The following is a 25,492-nucleotide window of genomic DNA, read 5'->3' on the forward strand; positions in this document are numbered from 1 at the left end:
CAAATGGCACAGGAAGCATTTGAAGTAAAAGTCAAATGTTGTACCAGTGAAGGTGTAGACAACTATACACACATTAGTCTTACCTGAGAAAACGTTCTCACGAGTCTGAAGGTGACAAACAGCATTAGTCTCATGGGATAAGAACAGTAATGTACCTGCAGGCATGACATGGTGATGTTCATATAAGCAAGTGAAGGAGTTTGCTTCTCTCTAAAGGAAAGGTTACAGAATGAAATGCTTAAAGATTCCTGCACTGGTTTTATTAATTTTGTAGTAATGGTACAAAAATAGAAATTGATAAATGGCTAATGGTTCAAAAATAATTTGTCCAATATTAAAATACAGAAATTAATTATCGTAATCAATACGCATGTCCTACTAAAAACAGTCCTACTACAACAGCTCTCTGATGTCAATGACAAATTATGCTACATCACATTTAATGTTTGATATATTGCCCACTGAGGATGATCTATTAGTACATCCAAACCAAAATGATTCTAATCTTGTAGTAGTTCAGACAAAACCGTGTGGCCCTTGTACACTCAGTGCCAAGGAAATGCTCAGAAATGACTTCACTGTGGCTGTATGCTAGTAGTACTGCATTTACTGTATTTCTACATCATGTGTGGGGAAAAAAATTCAGGACTAAAGTCTGTATTACTAGTTCTTATAGGCATAACAAAACCCAATGATGCATAAGTAGCAAAACTAAATGTTTGAAATGTATTTTTAAAAATTCAAATCTATCTTAATAGTTTTTATAATCAAAAACATATCATAAACAAACATTACATCAAAACAAAAATGTGACCAAAAATAAGAGAAATTAAATACCTCAGATTGGCACTAATAAACATAGTGTAGAAGTGTTAACAAACACCACCATCTGGTGAACACGTACACTAAACACAAGTTCTTCTTTTTCTGCATCTCAAAGAATGGCTGCATATTCCGAAAACGTCAAAGTGCAGTATGTTTTAATTCATTCATTAGCTTATCACAGTACAGCTGCCATGGTGTAGAGGTGCATTTCCCATAGGCCAGTGCCAGGCTATTATTGAGCGGACCCTGAGGGTCCGTCAGGAGGAGGCAGAGAGAGGAGGCCCCTCTGCCGAGATCAGCAGTGACGGGAGGGCTCACCGACGGGCTCAGGAGATGCTGGACCGCACGTACAGGGTCGTGGGCTGGAGTCCCGAGGTGAGGGTGTACGCAGGATGCCACAAGGCCTTTCGTGTGCTGTTGGTGGCAGCCACGGCGTGGTCCCGAGAGGGATGACCTCTGACCTTTGACCTGTGATCTCTCTCTTCCTTCCGGGGGAAGTAAACGGGATCTGGGTGGGACGACGATGCCACTGGAATGGTGCAGTAGCTACAAGAGAGTAGAGAGGAGATCCCAGCATGTTGAAACTGAGGGGCAAGTGTTAATCTTGTGTGTACAACGTTCTGCCCACCCTGACCTCATTACGACTGGCAAGAGACAGTAAAGGTGAGTGGGGAACCGTAGGAGAAGGATGATTTATCCTACACTACTCACAGGACTGAGGGACATACTGGCACACAGTGGAGCACAGGCACACTGCCCAGCACTGGAGGGGGAGGAGCAGCTGCCAAGAACACACCCCTTTTCTCCTTGTGTGTGGGGCTCACTGGCCAAGCTTGCCTCTGGGTGGAGCTTTGGTCTGCTGAAATGAATATTAAGTTTCTATACATATTTTTTTTTACATGTTTTGCAGAATAAAACAACAAAAATCCCTTCAGGTTTGAATGTTAAATCGCGACGAACGAGGCGGGTTCTGACCAGGTGCGGCGAGTCTGGTTCTTGTTCTGTTCGGTCCAGGTGCTCCACACAGCGGACAGCGATTAGCGGCCGGCCGAGTGCGAGTGAGCGAGCCGTCCGTCCTCACTGGTCCTGGTGAAAAGGCAGCGTTTCACAAGTGAAGGGAACCGAAGCAGCACGATACACGGGAGCAGAGACGTCCGTCGTCCCGTTGCAGAACAAAATGAGATGCTTACGTGCGGAGGGTCTCGTACGTAGTGCCACACAGTGCCGGCACAAAGGAGCTGGCCGCCTGCTCTCTTCATCATCATCATCATCATCATCACTCTCTTCCGCTCGGTCAGATGACGTACTGCGCTGCTGACCTGATGAGAAAACACACTGTTTATGATGTCATTGGGAGCGCACAGAGATACAGTGTGCCATGGTGGAGATGTGTTCTTACTCCTCCTGCAGGGTCGTGTGCCAGCGTCAGTTCTAGCTCGAGCTCCACGCTCTGCTCTAGGGGATGCCGGGCTGGGCTTCCATGTCCAGGGCTTCGCCTCAAAACGGGCATGCTCAGAATCTGTGGCTTTTTTAAGACAGAAAATATAAAATCACTTTGCCATCGAGAAAGCAGTACTGTCCAGTACTAATCCTTGGAATTGCTACTGCATGCTTTAGGTTCTGTAAGAAGGACATCAGGTTATAGAAGTATTTAACTTGAGCTGAATATACACTCACCCTCCACTTTAAACCTCCACTCACTGGCCTCTTTAATAGCTACATCTATGTTACAGGTGTATTTCATAGGCCTTCATGTACAAAGTGTAGCCAGGGACAATTCCTCACTCTCTACCATCCAACATCCTCCGGCTGGGAGTGCTGAACATGCCTTCTGTACACTACACCATACATAAACACCGTGAGTACGTGCCCAGTGTGATGAGTAAACCATTCATTTATATCACAGAATCCTACATCATCTGTATTAGTCAGCTTTGGTCCCTATCCAGAAAGCCTATGGTTTTAATTCTGCGTTTGGCCATATCCTCATTCCTGTTAGGGCTTATTCAAGTGGCCAACCCAGTGCCCCAGAATGCATCAGACCCTCTAATAGTGTTTCTAATAAAGTGGAATAAGAGTGCAGTGGCAGTGAAATTAAAAGCCACTAAAGCCTTTTAGAAAACATGTCGTGTCAGATGTTTGTGGTTGTACCCACGGGGTTCCAGCCGTGAGCTGAGACGGTGCGCAGACACGGATCTCCTTCTGGGCGTGAGCGTTGCCGTCTTCCTTCTGTAAACGTCTTCCTCTCCCCGCCAGCCGCACGCGTGTCTGGTGCTCGGAGTAGGCCTCTCTAAAGACCTGCACAAGATCCACATGTGAACGTGTTCATTCCCCACCAAACTCCGGTTATAAGACACGCTTGAGCTGTGGAATTCAGAACGAAAAGCCATTGACAGTAATTTGTCAGCTGGGAGGTGTGAAGGATTTTAAAAGTGAGATACCTGAAACAGCGTTTCTGAGGTGTGGATGTACGATGGGACGTAGGGTCTCTAAAGTCCTCCATTGCAGAAGGTGGCGCTCTTCCAGACCTGGCTGGAACTCCCAACCTGAGAGTCCCTTCTAGGTGCTCTCTGAGTCTGTCTACCTCCACCTGCAAAGACTGGAGCGCCTCCCTTGGGAAGAAAAAAAAAAGAGAGAGAATAGTTTAGAAACAAACCAAGCACAGGCTGCTGACACACAATGCAATCTCACCCCATATATCTTAGCTTACTCCCAAATGAGTGAATCAATCAATGAACACAAACTATAACTGAGCATGGTTATACTTGTTTGCATGGGAGTATCAGTTCCCTCACAATTAAAATAAAGAACTCCAATATTTAATTATCTTTAAAATGTAAGTATTCAGCAGGGATCAACTGCCTTAGGGGAAAAAAAAACACTAATTCTCTGAGACAGAATTTACTGGCACACTGGAGACTTTTCCTACACAACACTGCAGTTCAACCCTTTCAGCAACTCGAGTCCACAGCAGAAATTCATCAGCTTGCTTGTGCTTCGATCGCTATGGCAGCTACAGAGAGACTCACTGGTGATTTGTCAGCTGGGCAGAACTTTGGGGTGGTGGGGGGCTGCTATAGTGAGAGGGTGGAGTGGGGGAGGAGCTTCGAAGATGGCAGAAATCTTGATTGGCTGGTTCGCTGTAGCGGTTGCCCTGTTGTGCTTCTTCTTCTAAGGAATGAGAGATGGTTTGAGGGGAATTATGGGAGAAAACTGATGGGCCACCGATTCATTATGAGGCCATAGACCTGCTAAACAAACACGTAGCAGTATTAGAAGTTGCATATGAGGCTATGATGGTGACGTACGAGGCCGTGTTACAGCTCCTGTGTGCGGGACTCACCAGAGCCACTCTGTTTCCCCACTTCACTGATGCCACTGCTGGGCCAGCGCCGAGGGGCGGGGCAGTGGGCGGGGTGGGGCGGGGCCCATCTCCCAGCCCCTCCTCCTCCTCCCCCCTCACTGGAGTCTGGAGTTGCTCCAACAGGACGGGCACAGGGTGCGGAGCGACCTGGAGAGGCTTGTGTGTGTAACGGTGGGCTGGGATCAGCCTGCCTGCCGACACACACAGCCTGGGCTTTTATTCTGGAGTTCTCCATGACAGATGGCTTGGTCACCCTTGAGGAAACAGGGAAATGGCTGGGGAGTGAACACACACACACACACGTTTGTGAGGTACTTCCACCGATTAGTGTATTACCATATCAACAAAACAAACTACACTTAACCTAAGTAACTAGATTCTTGGATGCTTTTGTCTCATATCATTGTTCCAACATGATTTAATTTAAACTTCAAGTAACCCCCACCTCCACCCAATAAACAAAGAGCTTCCTATACAGCATCTAAAAACCAGAAGAGAGCAGTGAAACGCCACAAGAGCGTGCAGTACAAAAGTCGCTCACCTCACTGCTGCCCTCTTCTGGATAGGACTATATATTGCAGGAGTGACTCGACTGCTATCTGAGCCCACAAAGCCACTGTCCGTCTCTGGGGACCTGTCCCCGTCCTACAGAATCACAATCACAATAAAATCTGAAGTGACCCACAGCTTTGCTGCGTCTTTGACCAGATCTAATGCAACAATGAACGTGATGCATGTTAAAGCTTAACAATTACTGCCCAGTGAAACTGAAACTTTCTTGACGCTGCGGTTACTGACTTGAGGAGGTGCCCTCAAGGTCCTAGTGCCCGCCTCACAGCTCCTTCTCTCCACAGTCTCTCCCCGGGTGCTGCTGGACTTCCTGCTACCCGCACACCTGCTCCCGCTCGCCTGTTGCCCTGGTAACGCCGATGCTGAGAGAGGTTTGGCGGCGGTAACCACCTGTGCGCTGTGAGCAGAGCTTGAAGGAGGATAGACCATCAGCAGCCTGGCAGAGACACACAGGGACGGGAGGTCAACACGACCAAGGTCGACCTGCGAATGAACTTCACACCAGACTATTGCGCACGCGGTTTATTTCTGACTTGAACCGCGTTTGTCCGATGATGGAACGTCTTCGGTCGCGGAAAAGCTCTCTTGACCTGAATTAAATGAGAGGGGTTAAGACTCACTGGACCGGCTTGCTGGAGTCCTGCTGGTCATTAGTCTTCCACCGTGACCCGTTTTCTGTCCCATCGGCCCTCGCGGGACGAGGAGTGTCACGGCGCGACCTCTCGGGCACCTCGGAAGGCCGTCTAGACGTCTGGGAGCTGGGTGTGCAGGAGAGACACGTTCACATTCAGACGCTGGTGTAAACATTTCCATTCAGATTCATCCTGAATAGCTCAGTCACAGATGTAAACCCGAACTTTGGACTCGATTAACGGGTGAACTACGATGCGTTCTGGGACAGTACACAGGTCAGAGGTCAGAGGGCTCCTACTGGTCCACGAGGATGTTGAAGTCGTTCTCCACCCGCGGGTGTTTGTGGTGCAGGGCAACAAGAACGGACGGAAGCGTTTCCTCCTCGTCCTCCGCTCCGTCTCCATCACTCACGCCACTGACGGAGCTCACCTCCACCCTGACGTCTGCACACACAGCCGATACTGGGCTCTGCGCAGAGATGGAGGGAGAACGTGGTGGCAACACCCGGTGTATTTAACGTCAATCCGTTTTCTCAAACAGGGACGCTGTATGTTGCTGCATGTCTATACCGCCATCTAGTGTTCAAACAAAAGCTTGCATTTATCTTGTCTGCACCACATTCTCATAACAATTCTGATCGGTTCTCCTACCTCAGGCTGGGGCTCCGCCTCTTTCAGAGAGCCGCTGAGCTGCTGGGCATGAGGGGGCGGGCTTGAGCCAGGTTCTGATGTGGGCTGGTTCTGATTGGTCTGCTCCACCCGCTCCCTCAGTTCCTCCAATTGCATCCCTGCGTGGAAAATCAGACCTTCTAGTTCCCTAAAACACACAAAAAAACGCAAAAACGAAGTTATAGATGCGCTGTGTGCGTCAGAGCATGTAGGCCAAGCGCTCTGCTCTCACCGGTCAGGGTCGAAGGTGCCGGTCCGACCCCCCCGCAGCTGCAGGTGCCGCTCTTGGGATGCCAGGTAGGCCCGCTCGGCCACGTCCAGACCCTGGGCCAGCGTGCTCAGCCCCTGCTCGCAAACGAGATGACCGGCACTGCGTCAGCGGGCCGCACGTTCCCCAACGTGCCCATGAGGAACCGGGATCTTGCTCTTGCGTTTGCTCAGTAAAAACAAAGACTGACGGTACCTCAATCTGCTCACGTGCTTTAAGGCTTCCGGTCCGTAGAAGCTCTTCAAACTCATCGATCTGCCGAAACAAGCGACACAAGACAGAAACAGCTTTGCCATTTTACCACTGACCAAAACAAATGGTATTTAGCTGACACTTTCATCCAAAGCAGGTTACAATGTTGACTGAATGTGATTTAAGCGATCGTGGGTCGAGAACCCACGACCTTGGTGCTTGGAGCACCTTGACCTCCAGGGAGCACAAGTTTGTGAAGAGTTTTCAAAGGCATCACCTGTATCTGCAGCAACTGTGTCTGTCTGGAGAGGGCTTCAGACAGCCGAGCGGCAGGGAGCAACTCTGTGGGTGTTCCTCTAATCGATTCTACAAGATACACACACACACACACACACACACACACACACACACACACACACACACACAGTATATATCATTTATCGACCTTCTCATTTATCGACTTTGCATTATTGTATATACCATTACATTGTCTTTACTGTCTGGGAGCGGCTCTTAATTGTCAATAGGCTCGAGGCTTACTGGGTAATAACACGGCAATCCACTCAGCTCAATACTAGAGTTTAATTGTTATTTAACTGCGTATATTTTACAAGGTGGCCTTGTCCCAATGTCTTATTTAACTGTAAAACAAACGTTTTGTCCCGGCTACTCTTACCTGAGCTGAACGTCTGTTGAGTCGGGTGAACGGGGCTCGCACTCAGCTCGGCTCTCTGAGCCTGAGGAAAACTCAGGGTCATGACCTTTGACCCCAGTGGAAGAACACCTGACAGAGTAGGGCAGCTGTGTTTGGAAGACTCAGAATAGAGGCTCACCTGTGTGGAACACACACATGGCATGATACCGCACACATCAGTTGTATGTAAGAAGTATGTAATCTAACAACTACCCATAGTAGCAACAGTAGAAAAACACAGTGAGATGTAAATAAATAATGGGCAGGTTCTTTGCTGAAGATCAGGAGAGACATGTACAGCTGTGACTAGAGCCTTCCTAACATACTGAGAATATACTGAACATTTTGTGTATGTACATACGCTTATATCTGTATACGTGTGTACACACACATGCATGCACAGATGCATTGAAGGTTCCAACAAAACAGACACACATATTCACACACACACACACAGAAGGTGGGAAAATGGTCCTTTCCGATAAGCCTTACAGACACTAAATCACAGCAACAGCACATCTCCTCTCTGGGTGACCCCTGTAAGCTGGCCTTCCATTCCCCACACACACACACACACACACACACACACACACACACACACTACACAGAGCTAGCATGCGACACAAGGAACAGGGAGCAGTTAGAGAGCTCATTTGCATATTGATGTCTTCTGAGGCGTCGGTGTTACAGCACAGAAACACGATACACCACGCTGCTCTAGTCTGAAACACATCTCTGGTCACCACGGCTGCAGTTCACTAACGCTTAACGTTCTCGTTAGTGAAGTCTCGTTAGTGAAGCGAGACCTCGGTAGGGTCTGATCCGAACGAACGCCGTACTGCTCCCCCTCCCCCGCTGCGCAGATAAAGGGAAGGACAGATGGGCACAGTATGGGGGGGCTAAGGCGCTATTCATTAGCATCAGGCTAAGGGCAAACTGAACACCAGCGACCAAGAGGCAAAGCTTGTAGGAGAACTCCAGAACTACTGAAGGACTAACTCCAGCACTCGCTGCGTCATGTCTCTTCTGTGTCTTCAACACGCCCAATCACGTGTCGAGGACCGGAACAATGACGAGGTAAATATCCCTGTCAAAGGGCCTATGACATCACATCCTGTTTTCGTCCTCGCAGGACTCCGGGCCAGCTCTTTGGCAGGCTGACTGAGCTGTGACCCCGCTGTGGGCTAAAGGTTCGTGTTGGGTTCCAACCGGTTCACCGTCCCCGCAACACATCCCACCAGCAGTCAGAAGCAACAACCTTGATGAAAGCCTAGCAAATCAGAAATTCTCGATGCAGGGAATTTCCACGTCAGCCTCAAGTCAGTGGTCCAGTGTGGAGAGAGCCTGGAGCCCTCGGGCAGACGTTGCGTCTGTAACCAGACTGTAGCGTCTGTCTCCAGACTGTAGCGTCTGGTCGAGCTCAAGAATGAGCCGTCATCATGACAGGCGTCTGCATCCATGCTCTCTCTGGCCGTGATTTGCATGCAGAACAGAGAGCTCTATAAATAACTGACATCAAACGGGAGAGGGAATCGGAGCCAGAAGTGTGTGTCTTACCATTGTGATCTTAAGAGAGGCTTGTGAATAGAACATGTAGCCTACCGCTCAGTGTTACGGACAGGAGGCAGCTGTAGTTTTACATCCAAATAAAGGTGCACTTCGGCATTCACGTGGGCGCGCACACACACACACACACACACACACACACACACACACACACACACACACACACACACACACACACACACACACACACACACACACAAAGCACAATAGAACCTTGGCTTCCAAACGCAGTCGATCAATGGTATTCTCAGCCTCTGCATACTTGGTGAGAAGCCTATTGTAATCCTCCTTTGAGTGAGGGGGAGGCAGAGAGAGAGAAAGAAAGAAAGAAAGAAAGAGAGAGAGAGAAGTAAGAGTCATTTCCTCATTCTTCCATTTTTCTTCCAAGATCAACAGTGTCTGTATCTTACAGCTCTAGACGCGTTAACTAGCGCATACGCATTAACTAGCGCAGATGCGTTAACTAGCACGGACCTAACCTAGTCCATGCTCAATGGCGTTCTTAGCAAAGCTCTTCTTTGTACCTGAAGCTGTTGGACCAGGGCGCTGGCCTTCAGAGGGCAACGGAACTCCTCGGGCAGGGTGCTGTTGAGCGGCCGCTGGGGGGCCACAGGGGCGGGGCTGTCCGAGAGCCCTTCGGTACTGCTGAGCAGAACCTCCTTCACAATGTCCGCCGGGGATTTGAACACCAGAGGAGCGTCAGGTTTTGAGCCTCTTCCGCGAGGAGGCTTCCCGCTAACGGGGGGCTTGTAGCCGCTCCTGGGGAACCGAACCCGGGGCTCCACTTTGGAAAGGTCTGGTAGTGGGTGACTCAGCCGTCCCCTCCTGAGAACACGCACACAACACAAACACAAGGCGTCGCTAGCACCTTGCTCCCCCTGCACTAGGACACTTAACCCAAATACAGCTAATGCTAACTCACCCAACATCCTTCAGGTCCGTGAGAGGGGTTCTGGGGGAACCGGGGCTGTGAGGTGTGCGGAGAGTGGAGGAGACTCGGGAAGAGCTCTGGCCTCTAGCTGTCTGCTGGGGAGCCAATCCAGGTGGCGGGCGTGTACGCTGGGAACAGGGAACCGAAGGCTGCTGGGAACTGTAGTGAGGATCAACAGTCTGTCTCTCTAATTCTGCTGTGGCTTCTTTTCCTTTGCTTGATCTTCCAGGCTGAATCTTAGACCCAGGGCTGATGGTTGTGGCCAGAGTTGTGGTGTCAGCCCTGGTCTCACCATCATCATGTCTGATAGGCTGATAAGATCCAAGGGTGTGACTGAATCGACCAATAAGAAGCTCAGGTACGTTGTCGGTGATCACCAGCTCTGGGAATGGTTCAGCTTCACAGTGACTTGTCTGCTCCTCTGAGGAGAACCGGGGAGGAACAGATGTATGAGGAGTTCCTGTGGAGGAAGGAGGCAAGGATACTCCGTTCTCCTCCTTCGACGCCTGCATGTCATTGTAACCATTGTGTAAAGGTGCTTGTGTTTCTTCAACCATCACTCTACAACCATCATCAAGGCTCTCCTTCCTGTCTTCCCGGTGATTCATTCCTCCTCTGAGAAGAAAGGCCTGATCTCTAGGTACCCCCCCCTCCACACGTCCATCACTCCCCAAGTCTCGAACCCTAGCTCTGTCTGTAGGCCTGCGGGTTGTCAGGCTCTCTACATCATCTTCATCAAGGTCCCGTCCATCCTCATCACCACTCCAGTCCTCCAGAGCAACTCTGCCATCGCCCTCATCTGAACAAGAGAACAGAAAAAGATTTTAAGAGCTCTTGGAGCCGACAGGTACCATTACAGAAAAGATTACCCTGATTGAACAAGATTTTTATCTGTGCAACAAAGTGGCCATGGCATTAAAAACTTTTTATATGGTGTCCACGGACACAGCTGTGAGGACCATTGTCCCTTATGGCCATTGTGGTAAATGATTTGAAGGAGACGAGTACCGTGTGAGGGACAGCAGTCTCCGGGGGACAGGGAGGGAGGTTCCGAGCCAAAGACGTCCAGTGCGCGAGGTGGGCTGTCTTCAGGTTCTGGGGTCCCTGCATCCCATAACAAGTCTTCTTCCTCTTCTCCAAAGGTCTCTTCACCAGTCTAAGTGTGTGAATTCATGGTGAATGTGAACTGCGTTTCACATCATGATAATTAACCGGAATGCAAACAATTAGAAGTACAAAGTTCGTCCTAGTGCTGCAGTTGCATCTTGAGCGACAAACGGGGGATTCATAACGTTAAAACACTTTCCTGACATTATTATTATTATTATTATTATTATACACAGTACTGTGCACCAACACAAGCATGAAGCCGTCGTTGGGAATGTGCTGTGAGCTACTCACCCTGCTCACCTCTAACATCCCCCTTAAGCCAATGATGCCGTTCTCGTCCATGTGGGTGTGGAAGTCCTCGTCCTCCACCTGAGCCCAGCTGGGCGGCGACCCGGCAGGGCTGGGGGGTGTGGGGTACCCTGGGGCAGGAGTCCAGACAGGTACCCCCACCCTGGTGCCACTCTTTCTCCTCTCCATTCGCACTCTGGGTTCCCGGCCTGTGTCTCACACCACCGTGAGCAGGCTCACAGAACACCCTCTGGTCCACTCCCTAACTGTGGTCATGGGGTCTCTCTTCGTTACCATGGCAGCAGCAAGCACCGCCTGTTTGATCGAGCTGGTTAATATCGACTCATCAAAAACTGTCGAAACCTAAATCTGAAAATCAAGACAAAAGACATAAAAAAAAGACATTTTCTATTATTAAAGCCATAATTGCCTACATGGACACGAATAATGGATACACTATTATTTAACAGTTTAAACTGGGTCATGCATTCACATGGAAAGAAGCTAACAAAACCATTATATTTAGAAGTGAACCCAGCATGCGTAAAAACATAAACGTGTAATTAGAAGAAAATAAACTGTTGCCTAACAGGTGCTACATATTGTCCAACAGATACAACTGCAAAACGTGCAACTCCTTCTAATTAACACTGCCATTAACACTGCAGCGAGGTGCGGTAGTGATGAAATACTACATGGATTAACAAGCTGTTCGCGTGACAGTAAACAGCTGCACCCAAAGGCCATGATTAAGCCTCATAATAAAGCACTGCATAACTGTAGGTTTACATTTAGCAGACACTTTTATCCCAAGCAATTGTGACTCGCTCACGGGCCCAACAGTGGTAACTTGGCAATGGTGGGGCCTTAACCAGGAACCTTCTGATCACCAGTCCAGTACCTTAACCAGGAACCTTCTGATCACCAGTCCAGTACCTTAACCAGGAACCTTCTGATTACCAGTCCAGTACCTTAACCACGAACCTTCTGATCACCAGTCCAGTACCTTAACCAGGAACCTTCTGATCACCAGTCCAGTACCTTAACCAGGAACCTTCTGATCACCAGTCCAGTACCTTAACCAGGAACCTTCTGATTACCAGTCCAGTACCTTATACGAGAAAATACGAGACATGACTTTTGCCCGTCAGATCTATAAACAGTCAAACGATCATAAAGTGGAACGGTGTTGAAAGCCATTCCACATGCTCCACTGGACCTCTAGTTGTCATGGTGATCAAAACAACAACCACTGCGCTGACGACCACTGACATCAACGTAACATTCTTCTCACAGCCAATCAGCATTCAAGCCAAGCACCAGCCCAGATGAGAGAGTGTCTCGAGGTTTGTTTTTGTAAGACAAGCGACCCGGAGCATGTGCACTGTAGTTTTATTTATTTATTATATTTTTGTGGGCACCACCAGTACCTTATTTTGAAGAATCACTATTTATTTTTATCTGATCCATTATAGAGAGTGCTATAAACAAGATGTGTATAGATCTTCTACTTGACAAATAAGTCTAGAAGCTGGCCTCCGGACACTCACTGGGACTGGGTGCTAAATGCTAACCATGCCACACTGCTTCTATACATCATACCGTTAGTTTGCTTTAGCACGTTTCTAGTTCTGACTTATCAACTGTTTCCATTTATTAACCTCACTGCTCTTGTGTGAAATGTCATTATATGGCATTGTACTCTCATCGCTAGTCTATAACCTTTTTACTTTTCCTAAGAAATCTTGTGAATCTTGTTTCATTAAAAAATGTTCATAAAGTCTCCCCACCATGCATGTGCATGCACACACTGAACAAATGCTCCCTGTCCTTTAGGGCACTGGCCTACAACATTACTCACTACTTGCCCCAAGGAGTTTACCCACAAGCACCTAACGAGTTGCGTCAAGGTGGTAATACTCACCCGAGCCTGTGTGAAATGCTACTGTGGCCCTCCCGGACAAAGAGCAGATCTTTAGAAATGCATGTAAGCCCAATACAGGCTTCTAGCACCACACACACACACACACACACACACACACACACACACACACACACACACACACACACACCTAATCCCTCATATTCTGAAGGAGTGGTGGACGTGCTCTGCTAATGAAGCGCTTGCCTGGGGTTCTCTCTTCTTCTCAAGTTCACCAGCCTCTCACACTGTTGTAGCTTCAGCAAAATGCGCCAGCTATTTCAGCAACAGAATCACACATCTTCTGCATGGGCAGCGGCAGGATCCCACAGTGCTGACGTCCCAAGAGAGCTGAGCAGGTCTGTAAAGACGACCGTGTTGTCATAAGCTACTTACGTTCCAGGGTCATTCACAAGGACACAGAGACCAATACTGAAACTTAACAAGTAAACATGTAAAGCTTAAAATTTCTCCTTTGGAGACAAACACAGATAAAACCTACTCCAGTTTTTAACAAATGTCATATGGTGAATGTAGTAAATTACACAAACTACATATTCAAAAGCTGATTACATGATGGAAAACCCACCCAATCCCCTATCTATGACTCTATCTACATCATTTTAATGGAGGTCAAATAATAAGAACTCAATAAAGTAGAGAGGTCCAAAGACCCTGATTTGTTGCATTTCTGCAACAAAAATACATAGAAACAATTTTCCAAAACATTGCTTAACAACCCACTTATAACGGATCTGTTTCCCAAAAGCATTATGGTAGATAATCAGTGTTCAGTGTAATATCTACATACATAACTATAATCTTTCAATTCTTTAGTTAAACCTGTAAGATAACCTGTCTGCAGAGAGCAAGTGATCTACAGCTCACCTAACTACACACAGTTGCTCATCTTCACCACACACACACGAGTTTATACTGCTTCAAAACCACCAGTTGACTTCATGCAACTTATACCTGTAACACAAACACAGCAAATACTATTAGTAATCGCTGAATTGTTGCAAGCTCACCTTAACTTAGGTAACGTTATCCATACACTAATCCAAATCCACTAATGAAAAATCAGTGTACTTAAATTCGCCAGGCCTTCGTGTCTGAGTCTCCGTCGCCTTGAGAACAACAAACTAACAACACAACACACCCCCATCCGCCCTCGCCAGGGGACCGCAGCACCGTGCGGGTTACCCCGGGTGAGTTACCCCGGACATCTCCCGTGCTCCGCGGACGGCGTCCTGCCTCTCTCCGCTCCTTTTGGGTTTGTCCTGTTGGATTCAGAGGAGGGTTAACTAACTAAAAGTGAGCACATGTCTTTTGTATATGTACAGTCGCCCTCTCCAGTTTGGTCTTCCTCCAGCAAATAAAATCTTTTCCCACTCACTCCTTGTACGTAGTTTTTTTAAACAAGTCGGTATCAACCAGAGACCGTATAGTCACTGGTCTCAACAACGCAACTGGCGATTTGTGTCGTCCGGCATTTGCGGAAGATGCGGCTGAGTTTGATAGCGACGTAGCGTAAAAGTCCGAACTGTCCACAAACTTTACGTAGTTGGCGTAGTGGCAACAGCTAGGGCTAGGAGTGAATTTGAGGGCGGATCACTCTGGTTTCGCCACGTTGAGACGAGATGTAGTTGGTTGAGACCTGTAGAGGGGTTGGAGAGGGGTAGTAGCGGGGTAGAGGGGTTGAAGAGGGGTAGTAGAGGGGTAGAGGGGTTGAAGAGGGGTAGTAGAGGGGTAGAGGGGTTGAAGAGGAGTATTAGGGGTAGAGGGGTTGTAGAGGGGTAGTGGGTTGAAGAGGAGTATTAGAGGGGTAGTAAAGAGGTAGAGGGGTTGTATAGGGGTAGTAAATAGGTAGAGGGGTTGAAGGATAGTTGTAGAGTGGTAGGGATAGAGTTGGATAAAATGCTGACATTCACGGCGTTAATAACGTGTTTTTGTTTATTTTGCCAATGCCTTATAACGTTTGCGTGTAGCAAGGGAGATGTTTACACACAAAGCGTTTGTGCAAATCACAAAAAAGTTCTCTGTTGGGACACAACATTGTTTGTGTTTAGTGGAAGTCTTTAACTAGGGAAGACTGAAGCTGTTATTTGTGTAATTGTGCCGTATCCTCATTGAATACATGAAGGACTGCATTACCTGTGTCAAGCACAAGATGGAGGCGTCTCTCCACGTGTCTTTTAGTTCGCCTGGGTGTACCGTTTGTTTTTTGATTCTATAGGCCTACTGTTTATGGTTTAGGGCTATTTTATTTTAGCTTTACTTTTAAACAGACAGTTTTGTATGATGTTTAAAATTATTATTTTAAAGCTTAAAAACTAGGGTTGCCACCTAGGTCTGACAAAAAACAAGGACACTGTCATACTGACACAGGGTGGCGGCGGGGGTGGCGAACGTAAAATGCTACCGGAGGGGTTTAAAATGGACACAGCGAGAAAAAAACAGATTTAAAGTGTGCAGAAACACCCTGAATCGTGGTTTGAACTAACCTAGTTCAACCTAGTTTTTTGCCGGGACCGAATATTAAAAAGAAGAAAAACCGGGACAGTCCCGGGAAAACCGGGACAGGTGGCAACACTATTAATCTGCATTTAAAGTAGCGGAAGATGAGGTACCTCTGAATATTCTATCTAGTTTATTCCAGCTGTTTGAATCTAAATCCTTTAGCACAACCGAGCTCCTCATGTCAAGTGTGACCATGGCCATGACGTTTATCACATTAAAGTAAGGAGACTAATGTTCCTAAACTGGACTTTGTGATATTACAGCTTCTTGAGGTTTCTCAGAGCCTGATAAAACACATTACTTTACAAGTCTTAAAAATCTTTGAGCAAATGGATATGGAAAAGGTGGTGAGAGGGTTTTTTCCTTTCATGTGTCAATGTTTCCATATTAACTTTCATTTCACTTTCAAGTCAGTTAGGAACACACACACACACACACACACACACACACACACACACTTAATTGATTTACGTACAAATAGAAGGTGAACTGCTCAAGTGGCCAAGTCTTTCTTCAAGATGCAAGTCTTCACAGGGTGCACTAGAAATACAATTTCCTTAATTAGGTCCCCTATTTCCTGATTGCAGAAAAGAAATGTAGCCTGATCAAAAGCCAGGACTTGAAGATCCGTAAATCACTGAATTCTTTGGCCAGTTTGGCAATCAGTGCTTTTAAATCACGTAAAAGGCCAAACGGGAGTTACATTTCAACACTGCTGAGGATAGACAGATTGCTCCTACTACGTTCTGGAAAACAGTTCAGATCAAGCATGTCTGTACCCTGTTATGACCTGGCACTGTTCCTGCAGGTTGTCATAAAACACCCCAAAACAGCACTCTGTTGTGCAGAGATATGCTTAATTCTGCCTCATTCTGGCACTAAGAAATATGTAGGTGTATCTAGCGTATGTTTGGAGGCTACATCTTTAAGACATATTTGACATACAGTAATAGACTGAAATTATATGAAATATATGGATGGCTTGTTTAAGTCATCCACCTAAATAACTGGGAATTAGAGATTTAAACAATCTTAAAGATCTTAAGGATTAAATATTTTATTTTGGCAGAGTTTTAGTCATTGATAAATTTGCAATTATGCTCTTTTCTATTTCATAAAGTGTTTTAAAGTATTATCACTGTGGCTGTAGAGTCAGACAAAGCACTAGAACTGCGGCCACACTTATGAATAATATAATAAGTGCCTTAGATAACAGACACAGCGCAATTGCCCTTTAAACTGACCTTTCTAAAGCTTTTGACACTGTAGATCACTCATTATTATTGGAAAGGTTTTCCAGTGCTGGAATGCATGAGAAACTGTGTAGCTGACTTTATAACCACTTTAGTGTTATTAGTTCAGTTATTAACTAAATGGTTAATAGAGTCAGCTACACGGCTGTGGTCTTAGGTATTATCAGTAACATGCAACAAAGCACATCTATTTGATGCAAATTGTTTAATTCAAGTGTCCTCTCAAAACACCCTGAATCAAGCATTTGATGTCATTTAATACACATTACTAGTTCTGAATTATTCACAGCATGTGAGATTCTCCAGGTCCCATGACATGTTGTTCAGACATGTTCTTTAATGACTTCAGTAGAGCCCAGACTAAAAGTCATTGAATATGTATTCAATATATAAATACCCAGGGATATGGCTGGGAAAAAAATATGTGAAAAGTTTTTAGATTAAGTTTAGCAGCTTTAATTTATCTTAGGTGAGTTTGTGGAAAAGCGTGAGCCTCATTCAGGGGTCGAGAGCATCTCCAACAGACACCTACACACTCCCACATCTATGGTGTGTGTGCATATAATTATATATATATATCGTAAATACATTTCAGAAAGCTCGATTTGTAAACGTGAGCATGGGAATGCATAACATAACCTCAGCATCTAAAGAGCTGGAGAAACAACATACGAGCCTGATACAGTTTTGCTTGTGCAGTTTATCTTTATTGAAAAATTAAACACACTTTCTGTATAAATAGCATGGCTGTGTACAACGCTTTTCATGAAACTGTACAAGAGGCAGGCAAACAGACGGTAGGTAGGTCAATGAAGGCAGGGTGTTCAACGGGAGGCTACAAAAATAATGGTGAAAAACAATAATGTCTGTGTCCTACACTGGAAAGTGCTCTTCATTTGGGAGTGTCATGGTTTCACCACGATGTAGACCAAAGGAGGCTGCTTAAAGAGAAAACCAGCAGATCTTTCACTGTTTCCATGACCATCGCTGTGCGACATCAAACTGACCTGCAGTCGGGCAGAGAGAGTTCTCATCCTGGGCAGCTTCGTCATCTCCAACACTCGTTCTAATGGAGAGGCGTTGTAAGCAGGAAAAGGTGACAGTGTTGCCTTTGTGTGCACACAGCAGGTGAACATGAGCTAGAGAGCACAGGCCGCCTCCGACACGGACAAAAAGCATCAGGAAATTGCACCAGCCTGTGATCAGTAACATGAATCTGTATGGAGATCTTTGTGTGTGTGCGTGTTTGTTTCAGTACAGACACTGGTTTTTTGATCCCAGATTTGTACAAACACATCCATCAGTGCGTCCAGACGTTTGGTGCACACAGCTGTCCTCCCTTTGAAGGCTCGTGTCATGCAGAAACAGGGACTGGAACTCTCTGAGCCTCGGCGCAAAAAAAAGAGAGAAACCACACACACAAAAATGAAAAGGTCTCCCTTCTCTACACCAGTGTTTCAGAACTCGGTACCTCTGCACATTGGGACGCACGCACTGAATCTTAAACACTGGTGGAGTACTCGCTGAAGGACCGTGCTGACTGTAAAGAGGATGGATCATTTCTAATGCACCCAAGCAGAACACAGGCCTGGAATTACAGTGGAGAGAAAAGACCCCCAGTCAGAATCACTGCTGAGGTCAAAGAGGAGAGTGTTAAATGAAATAGGGCCTGATAAAAAGATCAGGTGAAAATATAGGAGAACACAGCAAACATCGCTTTACTTAAAAACATCTGCAACTTTCTCCAACTTTCTATGATATCTTGAGTGGACTTGGTCTTGTTAGTTCTAAATATTTACTTAGAAAATACATATATAACACTTATTTTTATATTAAACTTTTGTTCTATCCAGACTATTTGAATACATGTGGTAGGCTACATACGGTGCTCGTCAATGGGGGAACGTGTGGCTGAGATGAACCTCCATCCAACCGTCATGTCTGAGCGGGAGTGTGTAGCCATGTGAGCAGGATGTTCAGTCATTAATACTGAGCTGCATAACAGAAGGACAGTGTGTTCCTCCTCAGGTGTGTTCACACACACACCTTCACACACACACACACACACACACACACACACCCAGACCATATCATTCTTTTATTCTTTTTTGTATGCATCGCTCTTGCTGTCACTGTCTCTCACTCAAACATACACAGAATCAAACAGAATAAAACACTTGTCTCACTCTCTCCCACTCCTTCACATTTTCCCCTCTTACGTAACTTGAGTGACATCACCAGTTGGTGCACACCTCACTGTGCCTCCCTCCTGCACCTCCGAGCCGAGACATTCCTCCGTTTCCCCCCACGTCTCTCCCAGGGGGATTTTAGCACCCTGCAAGTCTTCATTAGTTCCAGTGGCTACACCTCTCCCCTCTCTCCTCTCTGATTACCATGTCTTGTTCCTGATTCTCCTGTCATAATTGGATAAAGTGCCTCTTCATTTCCTCTGGATCTCCGGCTATGCCACCTAAATCTGGAGAACGGATTTTCAGTTTCACAGCTCTGTCTCAAACTCTTTCTCTCTCTCTCTCTCTCTCTCTCTTTGTCTTTCCCTCCTGGCATTCTTTGCCCCAGAGCTCAATTGCAGTGGCGTAAGAGTAATTACTAAATGAAGCGGTCGACTGAAGACCAGGATAAACAAAGAAATTAATTTTGGACTAGTAATAAGAAGGTCCGTGTTCATCTGAACTTCTTCTTAGAAGAAGCTGTGAGGAACCTCGTAGCTGGTCGGCCCCTTGTTGTCCTCAGCATGAATCACAATCAGCAGCTTCGGTTTTACGTTTGTGTCTGTTGATGTTCATTTGTTGTTGTTCCCTTATATAAAATAAATAGAAAACTGAAACAAATGGAATTAATACAGACACACAGCCTCCCAAATGAGGACAGACCGACTACTGCGATGCAGACACCGCATCAAAACACACTAGTGTAGTCCTTTTAGTGAGAGTGGTAGAGCATCTGAACAGCGGAGGTGTCGAGTCTTGAAGACTAGTGTTATGACCTGTGTAGTTATCACTCCGAGTGTGAGGTGTCGTCCCGAGATGTGTGGGCTGGGGGCGTGGTCTTGTCCCGAGATGTGTGGGCTGGGGGCGTGGTCTTGTCGTCCCGAGATGTGTGGGCTGGGGGCGTGGCCTTGTCGTCCCGAGATGTGTGGGCTGGGGGCGTGGTCTTGTCGTCCCGAGATGTGTGGGCTGGGGGCGTGGTCTTGTCGTCCCGAGATGTGTGGGCTGGGGGCGTGGTCTTGTCCCGAGATGTGTGGGCTGGGGGCGTGGCCTTGTCGTCCCGAGATGTGTGGGCTGGGGGCGTGGTCACAGTGCGAGTGTTGAAGCACTGGGTGGTTTTATGTGGTATTTACACCGAGAGCTGCTCTGCTTCCGGACATTACTCGCCAAGAGAGGAGCGCCGTGCCACAGACAGGTGGCGCCATCGTGCCAGTCCTTGTTTCTGGGCCCCACACAGCCCCTCCCCCCCCACACTCCCATCCCATAACTCCTGAGGTCCTATAATGACACGTTGAACTCCGTGACGAGGAAGTCGATGTAGTCCTTCTCTTTGGTCTTGAAGGCCTCGGCGATGAGACGCGCTGCCTCGCGATGCTCCCGCGCCCTCAGAGAGATCCCGTTGACCTCCAGAATCACCTGGCCCACCTTGAGCTGCCCGCAGTTATGGGCGGAGCCTCCTCTCTGAGAGACAGACAGACAGACAGAGAGAGATCCACTTTGAGCTCAGCGATGTAGTGAGCTGGGATTTGAATTCACATGATCTCAAATCAGATGTTGCAGCATAAACAATTGAAAGGCTTCCCAAACTTTAGCAACTCATGGCCCACGTAACCCCCACCATAATGCTCCATGGCCCACGTGAAAATGTAATCGACCATTTAAAATCTCTTACAAATCTCTTACAGCAATGTGTCCTATTTAGAGTTTCAATAGCATGATCACACAACAAAATAAGCACTAAACATATGGTGGACGTTTCATTTGTAGATGGACCTCAGGATGCTTCACTGTGAAAGATGCTGTTTTTATCCATTTATCAATGATGGCTAAAACATGATGGGTCATAAAAGACAATAGAAACATTTTTACTCAGATTTGCACTAATTAACATCACTATCTTTGCTAATCCACCAGTCACATACTGTATTACGAATCAACAAGCAGATAAAATGTAGTTTTATTTAAAGTTTCATTTTTGGCAAAGAACTGACATAATATCACATCTGAAATTACGGTTGTTGAAAAATCTGTATATACTGGTAGGAGTTTTACTACTAGGAAAACAAATACGCCTTTTGGCCCTTGCAGTACCAATGCTGCCCACTTGGGGGCCGCGGCGCACAGGTTGAAAACCACTGTTCTGCACCGACAGACACATTACTAGCAATTCAGTAAAGTAGAAGTCTGCCCCCGGGACTGGCGGCCCGCGTCGACTGTACTACACGCGGAGATGTGCAGATCGTGAGGGGAGATGGCAGAGCGTCCAGCCGAGGTGCTGAAGGATCCAAACACAAATGGCCGGCAGCTCCTCGGCCGCTCAGACGCCACGGCTGGCATTCTTAAGGGACGTATAAAGATGGTGAGAGCCTTCAGCCTCATCTCCTCCACAGATGTTCCTGCTCTTGGGTTTCCATTACAGCGCTGGTGATCCTGCCATTGCCTGGGAGTTAAAACCCACTCATGCCTGGCTGTTTGTCGCCTCCTACAGACGACACCTAGAGCTTCTCTCTGTCTCCACAGACATCTCCTTCCCTCCTCTCTCTCTCTCTCTCTCTCTCTCTCCCTCCCTCCTCACTGCTTCATTAAAATAGCTCTTTCCACCTTTCCGTCCCTTTCTTTCCCTCTTTTATTCCGAGTGTGTTCATTTGAGGCCAAGCCAACAGTAATCAGCACTTCTTCTATCACACATTAGCCTCTAAGAGCTTCAGCTCTCTCTCCTGCTCATAATACATGCAATCAGCTCCCAGTGACAGACCTTCCCGGAGTCCTGCGGGCACCCTCGCTTGGCCAACTCACCCCCCCGCACACACACACACACACACACACACACACACACACACACACACACACACACACACACACACACACACACACACACACACACAAAAGCACCTGTTAGATGCTTTACAAATTAAGTCAAATCTACACTCGAGTCGCCATGGCATTATGATATAATAGATGCTATAGACAACGCCTGAAATGTCCCTGATGCCGTTAAGCCCCTCCCCCAGGACTCGCAGTGCAGACACGGGCCACGGCCACCTGCGTGTGAGCTGAGCCGAACGTCACACCGACAGCCACGGCGAGAGCCTGTTTCCCCACCAAACAACAGCTGAATATTTAAAAAACGAGAGACGACGCAGGAGCCCAAAGACTGGTGTAGCCTCGAGCTCTAACAAAAGCTCTCAAGCGCTCCTCTCCTCCGTCACAGCGAGGAACCGTTGGTGCGGCGTTTAGGTCTGGCTGTCTGACTGCACACCACGTGCTCCATGCGTCTCTCTCTCACCGAGTGAAAGTGGCCCTGCTCTCATTAGGCCTTTATGTGACAGACTGCGGGCGGCCATAATTGGCCTGTTTTCTGACTGCCATTGTCTCACACTCTTTGGGAGTTTGAGGCATGACAGTTTTAATGGTATAATCAACCACAAAACCTGCCAGTTTCCAGATCTAGAGAACCGAAAGGAGACAGTGTTTCAATTCATATTCAAATCCAAGGGATGTGGCAACGTAGTCGCACCTGTCTAAGACAGAGAGAGCAGGTGTGTGAGACAAAGAGAGATAGAGAAAGAGAGGGGTGTGAGACAGGTAGTAGGGGTGTGAGACAGGTAGTAGGCACACTCTCCTCGAAGAGGCTGGCAGCAAGCTCACCTGTATAGTGACGATGCGTGGCAGTGGTTGTCTCGTGTTGGCACCCCCCTCTATGGCAATGCCCAGGGTGCTGGCACTCTTGGGCACCCGCACCAGGGTGGACGTGGGCTCCAGGAGGCCCGGCTGGGGCGAGGCGGGCCGCGGTCACGGCGAGACCGAAGGAGTGAGGAGGAAAAAGAACAACGTGAAGGCGACGAACGACGGAGAGACCCCGGCAGAAGAAAGGTGGAGGGAGGCAGAAGCCGACGTGTTGGGCTTTGATAACGGACCTCCCAGCGGAGATCCGACAGCAGAAGGAAACATCTCATCCGTGATGGTTTCAAACAGCCCCGTTCGAACCACGAGAGCGATTTCACAATCTGCCTTTCTGCCTGCGCGTGCCAAACAACATTCATCTAAAAACCCGCCTGCGATATCTGTACGCAGACGCACACGGAAGCTCACTGGGACACTGCTTTAAAAAGCTTTTCTAAAACGAGATATGAAATGGGAACTAAAATTGGTGAATGAGAAACAAATGTAAAGTGTGATGATTTGACTTACACTGACAACAGAACGTGATAAAGAAAAAAAGCACTCCAAGCAGAGGAGAGGACGGAGCCAATCAGGATTAAGTCAAGCACTGTTTCTCTTGATCTCGACAAGGAGAGGAAACTCTGATTGTATGAGCAAGATCTGCTTCTGTGAGGTGCACCCACACACTCCTATTCACATCCCATCATGATAACGCACACACACACACACACGCTCTCACACACACACACACACACTCGCATGCAAGCACATCTCACTTCAAACACCCCCCCCCCCCCCCCACCATTCTCTCTCTCTCTCTCTCTCGGTCTCACCGGTTTGGCAGTCCCCTGCCCTCCCCCTGTGCTCTCTCTCAGTGTTCGTCCAGGACGGGGACTGCCGTCCTTCCCGTGGAGTCCCAGCTCTGTGAGGTCCACCCCACTGTCCTCGCTCAGGGTCTGGCCACTGTCTGAGAGCTGAGAGAGTCCTGCAGCAGGCACACGCCCATGGCACACACACCAATCAGATGAGTCATTCAACACAAGGGAGCAGGAGGGGTCAGCAGGTGTTCTCATGATACATCCTCTTGTCACTGATAAGAACAAACTACCAGAATTTATGTTCCAGACAACAGATAGCAATACAATAAAACAGAAGCACTCCGTTTTAAACTGAACGGCATGAGTTACTTCCAGTGATAACCAGGATAAAAATACGGTATCGGTGAACGATCACTGTACCAATCGTCGGCCTGGTCACGTGCACCATGACGAAAGACTAGAGACGGGTAATAAGATCTGATCTCCAGCACTGACCCTGCGGCTGACGAGGGGTCTTCTCACCTCTGGCCTGGGGCAACGGCCGGACCTCGTTCACATCAGGCTCCGCGTTGGGCCTGTGCACCTCCACCATCACAAAGTGCTGGGTGGAGGCCGGGGACGAGGGTGTGACTTTGCCTGGGTTTGAGGGAGGAGGTGGGCGGGGCGGGGCCGAGATGGGCGGAGCTGGGGGCGGGGTCAGGGACGAGGCTGCGGGCTGGACCCGCCCGGGGGACTGAACGCGGGGGAAGGGGCCGATGGGGTGTTGGGTAACCAGGGAGAGCTGGGTGGGCGGGAGCTGCTGCTGCTTCGGGGCATCTGGGGGGCGGGAAGGGGCGGCGAAGTACAGGCCTGATTGGGAGGAGTCGGAGGAGGGGCGCTTGTTGGGGGCGGAGTTACGGCTGCGCCCTCGCTGTACGGCAGGAGGAGGAGGGGCTTTGAAGGAGGGCGGGGACTCGGACGCTGAGCTCATCTCATCCTAGGGTGAAAGGACAGGGCATCAGATGTTACACAAAATTAGTCACGCCCCAGGAGAGACTGAAGCGCTCTGAGTAGCGTCATGCACAGCGGTATCGCAATAGATCTAGAGACTCACTGAGGGTTTTCAGCACACCTACTATCTGCAGACTTAGACAATTGTGCATGCGCACACACCCACACCCACACACACACACACACACCCACACACACACACACCCACACACACACACACCCACACACACACACACACACCCACGCACACACCCACACACACACCACACACACACACACACACACACACACACACACACACACACCCACACACACACACACACACACACACACACACACACACACACACACACACCAAAAACCATATACTTATCTCCAACTGCACATACTGAGGCACTCTGCCCACAAATTATTCTCTGCTCAAAACCACCACAAAACTCCTGTGCAAATCAGGCGATCTGCTCAACCAGAAGGAAACAAGAAGTGGAGCAAAAACAAAAAATAAGAAAACAAAACAACAAAAATAAATGAAGGAAAGCAAAGCAGAAAGATGAGCAGGACATGGATGGATGGAGCGTCCAGAGCGGCCGGACGGGGGAAGCGCTCCACGACCGTGAGGCAGAGCTGGTGCTGTCGGAGGTTTTCTCGGGCTGGCCAAATCACTGGGGAACTCCGCTCAGACACGAGCAAGGGAGAAAAAACACACACACACACACACACACACACACACCAAAAATCACCCTGTCTGTGGTGTCTGTTGCCGTGGAAACACCTGAAAGATCCCTGACGAGTTGCTGGGTTTTTTTGATCTGATATCTAACACAAAAGTTAGCGACTTTTACAAAAAAGCGCAGCTGCAAACAGGACGCAGGGTGCTGCATATACCACATCATCAACTCACCAAAAACATCCTCTCCCTCTCTCTCACCTTCTCCCTCTCCCTCTCTCACTCTTTCTCTGCCCTTCTTGCTCCCTCCCTTATTCCCTCCG

The 25,492-nt window shown here is 48.0% G+C and overlaps 2 protein-coding genes across 17 annotated transcripts in view; both read right to left on the minus strand.

The window, feature by feature from the left end:
• Nucleotides 1-238: 238 nt before the first annotated feature.
• On the minus strand, nt 239-14,574 carry akna (AT-hook transcription factor). Of its 12 annotated transcripts, XM_076980092.1 has the most exons (27): nt 14,430-14,558; nt 14,251-14,313; nt 13,919-14,005; nt 13,238-13,391; nt 11,113-11,478; nt 10,720-10,867; nt 9,703-10,510; nt 9,305-9,605; nt 8,994-9,068; nt 7,197-7,353; nt 6,798-6,886; nt 6,524-6,583; nt 6,293-6,405; nt 6,043-6,208; nt 5,691-5,860; nt 5,380-5,517; nt 4,988-5,195; nt 4,731-4,834; nt 4,169-4,464; nt 3,855-3,996; nt 3,267-3,437; nt 2,981-3,123; nt 2,225-2,350; nt 2,016-2,144; nt 1,801-1,911; nt 1,537-1,684; nt 239-1,371 (listed from the first exon to the last, which is right to left on the minus strand). In XM_076980092.1, exons 5-27 carry the CDS (start codon nt 11,296-11,298, stop codon nt 1,152-1,154), a joined length of 4,209 nt encoding a protein of 1,402 aa, XP_076836207.1. In that variant the 5' UTR covers nt 11,299-11,478; nt 13,238-13,391; nt 13,919-14,005; nt 14,251-14,313; nt 14,430-14,558; the 3' UTR covers nt 239-1,151. The 12 variants fall into 12 exon arrangements, with proteins under 12 accessions (XP_076836207.1, XP_076836206.1, XP_076836205.1 ...); XM_076980091.1 differs by having other exon boundaries at nt 14,193-14,571; XM_076980090.1 differs by having other exon boundaries at nt 14,123-14,571.
• Nucleotides 14,575-18,891: 4,317 nt separating this feature from the next.
• Nucleotides 18,892-25,492, minus strand: part of whrna (whirlin a) — a 57,738-nt gene continuing 51,137 nt past the window's right edge. For 2 of the 5 annotated variants that reach the window (XM_076980028.1, XM_076980026.1), the window contains 4 exons: nt 24,035-24,488; nt 23,528-23,679; nt 22,680-22,802; nt 18,892-20,492 (listed from right to left, as the gene is read on the minus strand). In XM_076980028.1, the coding sequence (XP_076836143.1) occupies nt 20,310-20,492; nt 22,680-22,802; nt 23,528-23,679; nt 24,035-24,488 (912 nt within the window). In that variant the 3' untranslated portion in view covers nt 18,892-20,309. Of the gene's footprint in view, nt 20,493-22,679; nt 22,803-23,527; nt 23,680-24,007; nt 24,489-25,492 lie in introns of all 5 variants that reach the window. The other 3 variants (XM_076980027.1, XM_076980025.1, XM_076980029.1) reach the window with 2 other exon arrangements.

This window comes from Brachyhypopomus gauderio, chromosome 18, assembly GCF_052324685.1.
Source record: "Brachyhypopomus gauderio isolate BG-103 chromosome 18, BGAUD_0.2, whole genome shotgun sequence".
In the NCBI taxonomy this organism is placed as follows: Eukaryota; Metazoa; Chordata; class Actinopteri; order Gymnotiformes; family Hypopomidae; genus Brachyhypopomus; species Brachyhypopomus gauderio.

Bases quoted from the DNA above. Each gene is read 5' to 3' on its own strand.
- akna (XM_076980091.1), bottom strand. From the start codon at position 11,298: ATGGAGAGGAGAAAGAGTGGCACCAGGGTGGGGGTACCTGTCTGGACT. The intron at 4,835-4,987 runs GTCAGTAACCGC...GTGATTCTGTAG, and splicing joins CCTTGAGGGCACCTCCTCAA to GACGGGGACAGGTCCCCAGA. The intron at 2,145-2,224 runs GTAAGAACACAT...TTTTCTCATCAG, and splicing joins CACACGACCCTGCAGGAGGA to GTCAGCAGCGCAGTACGTCA.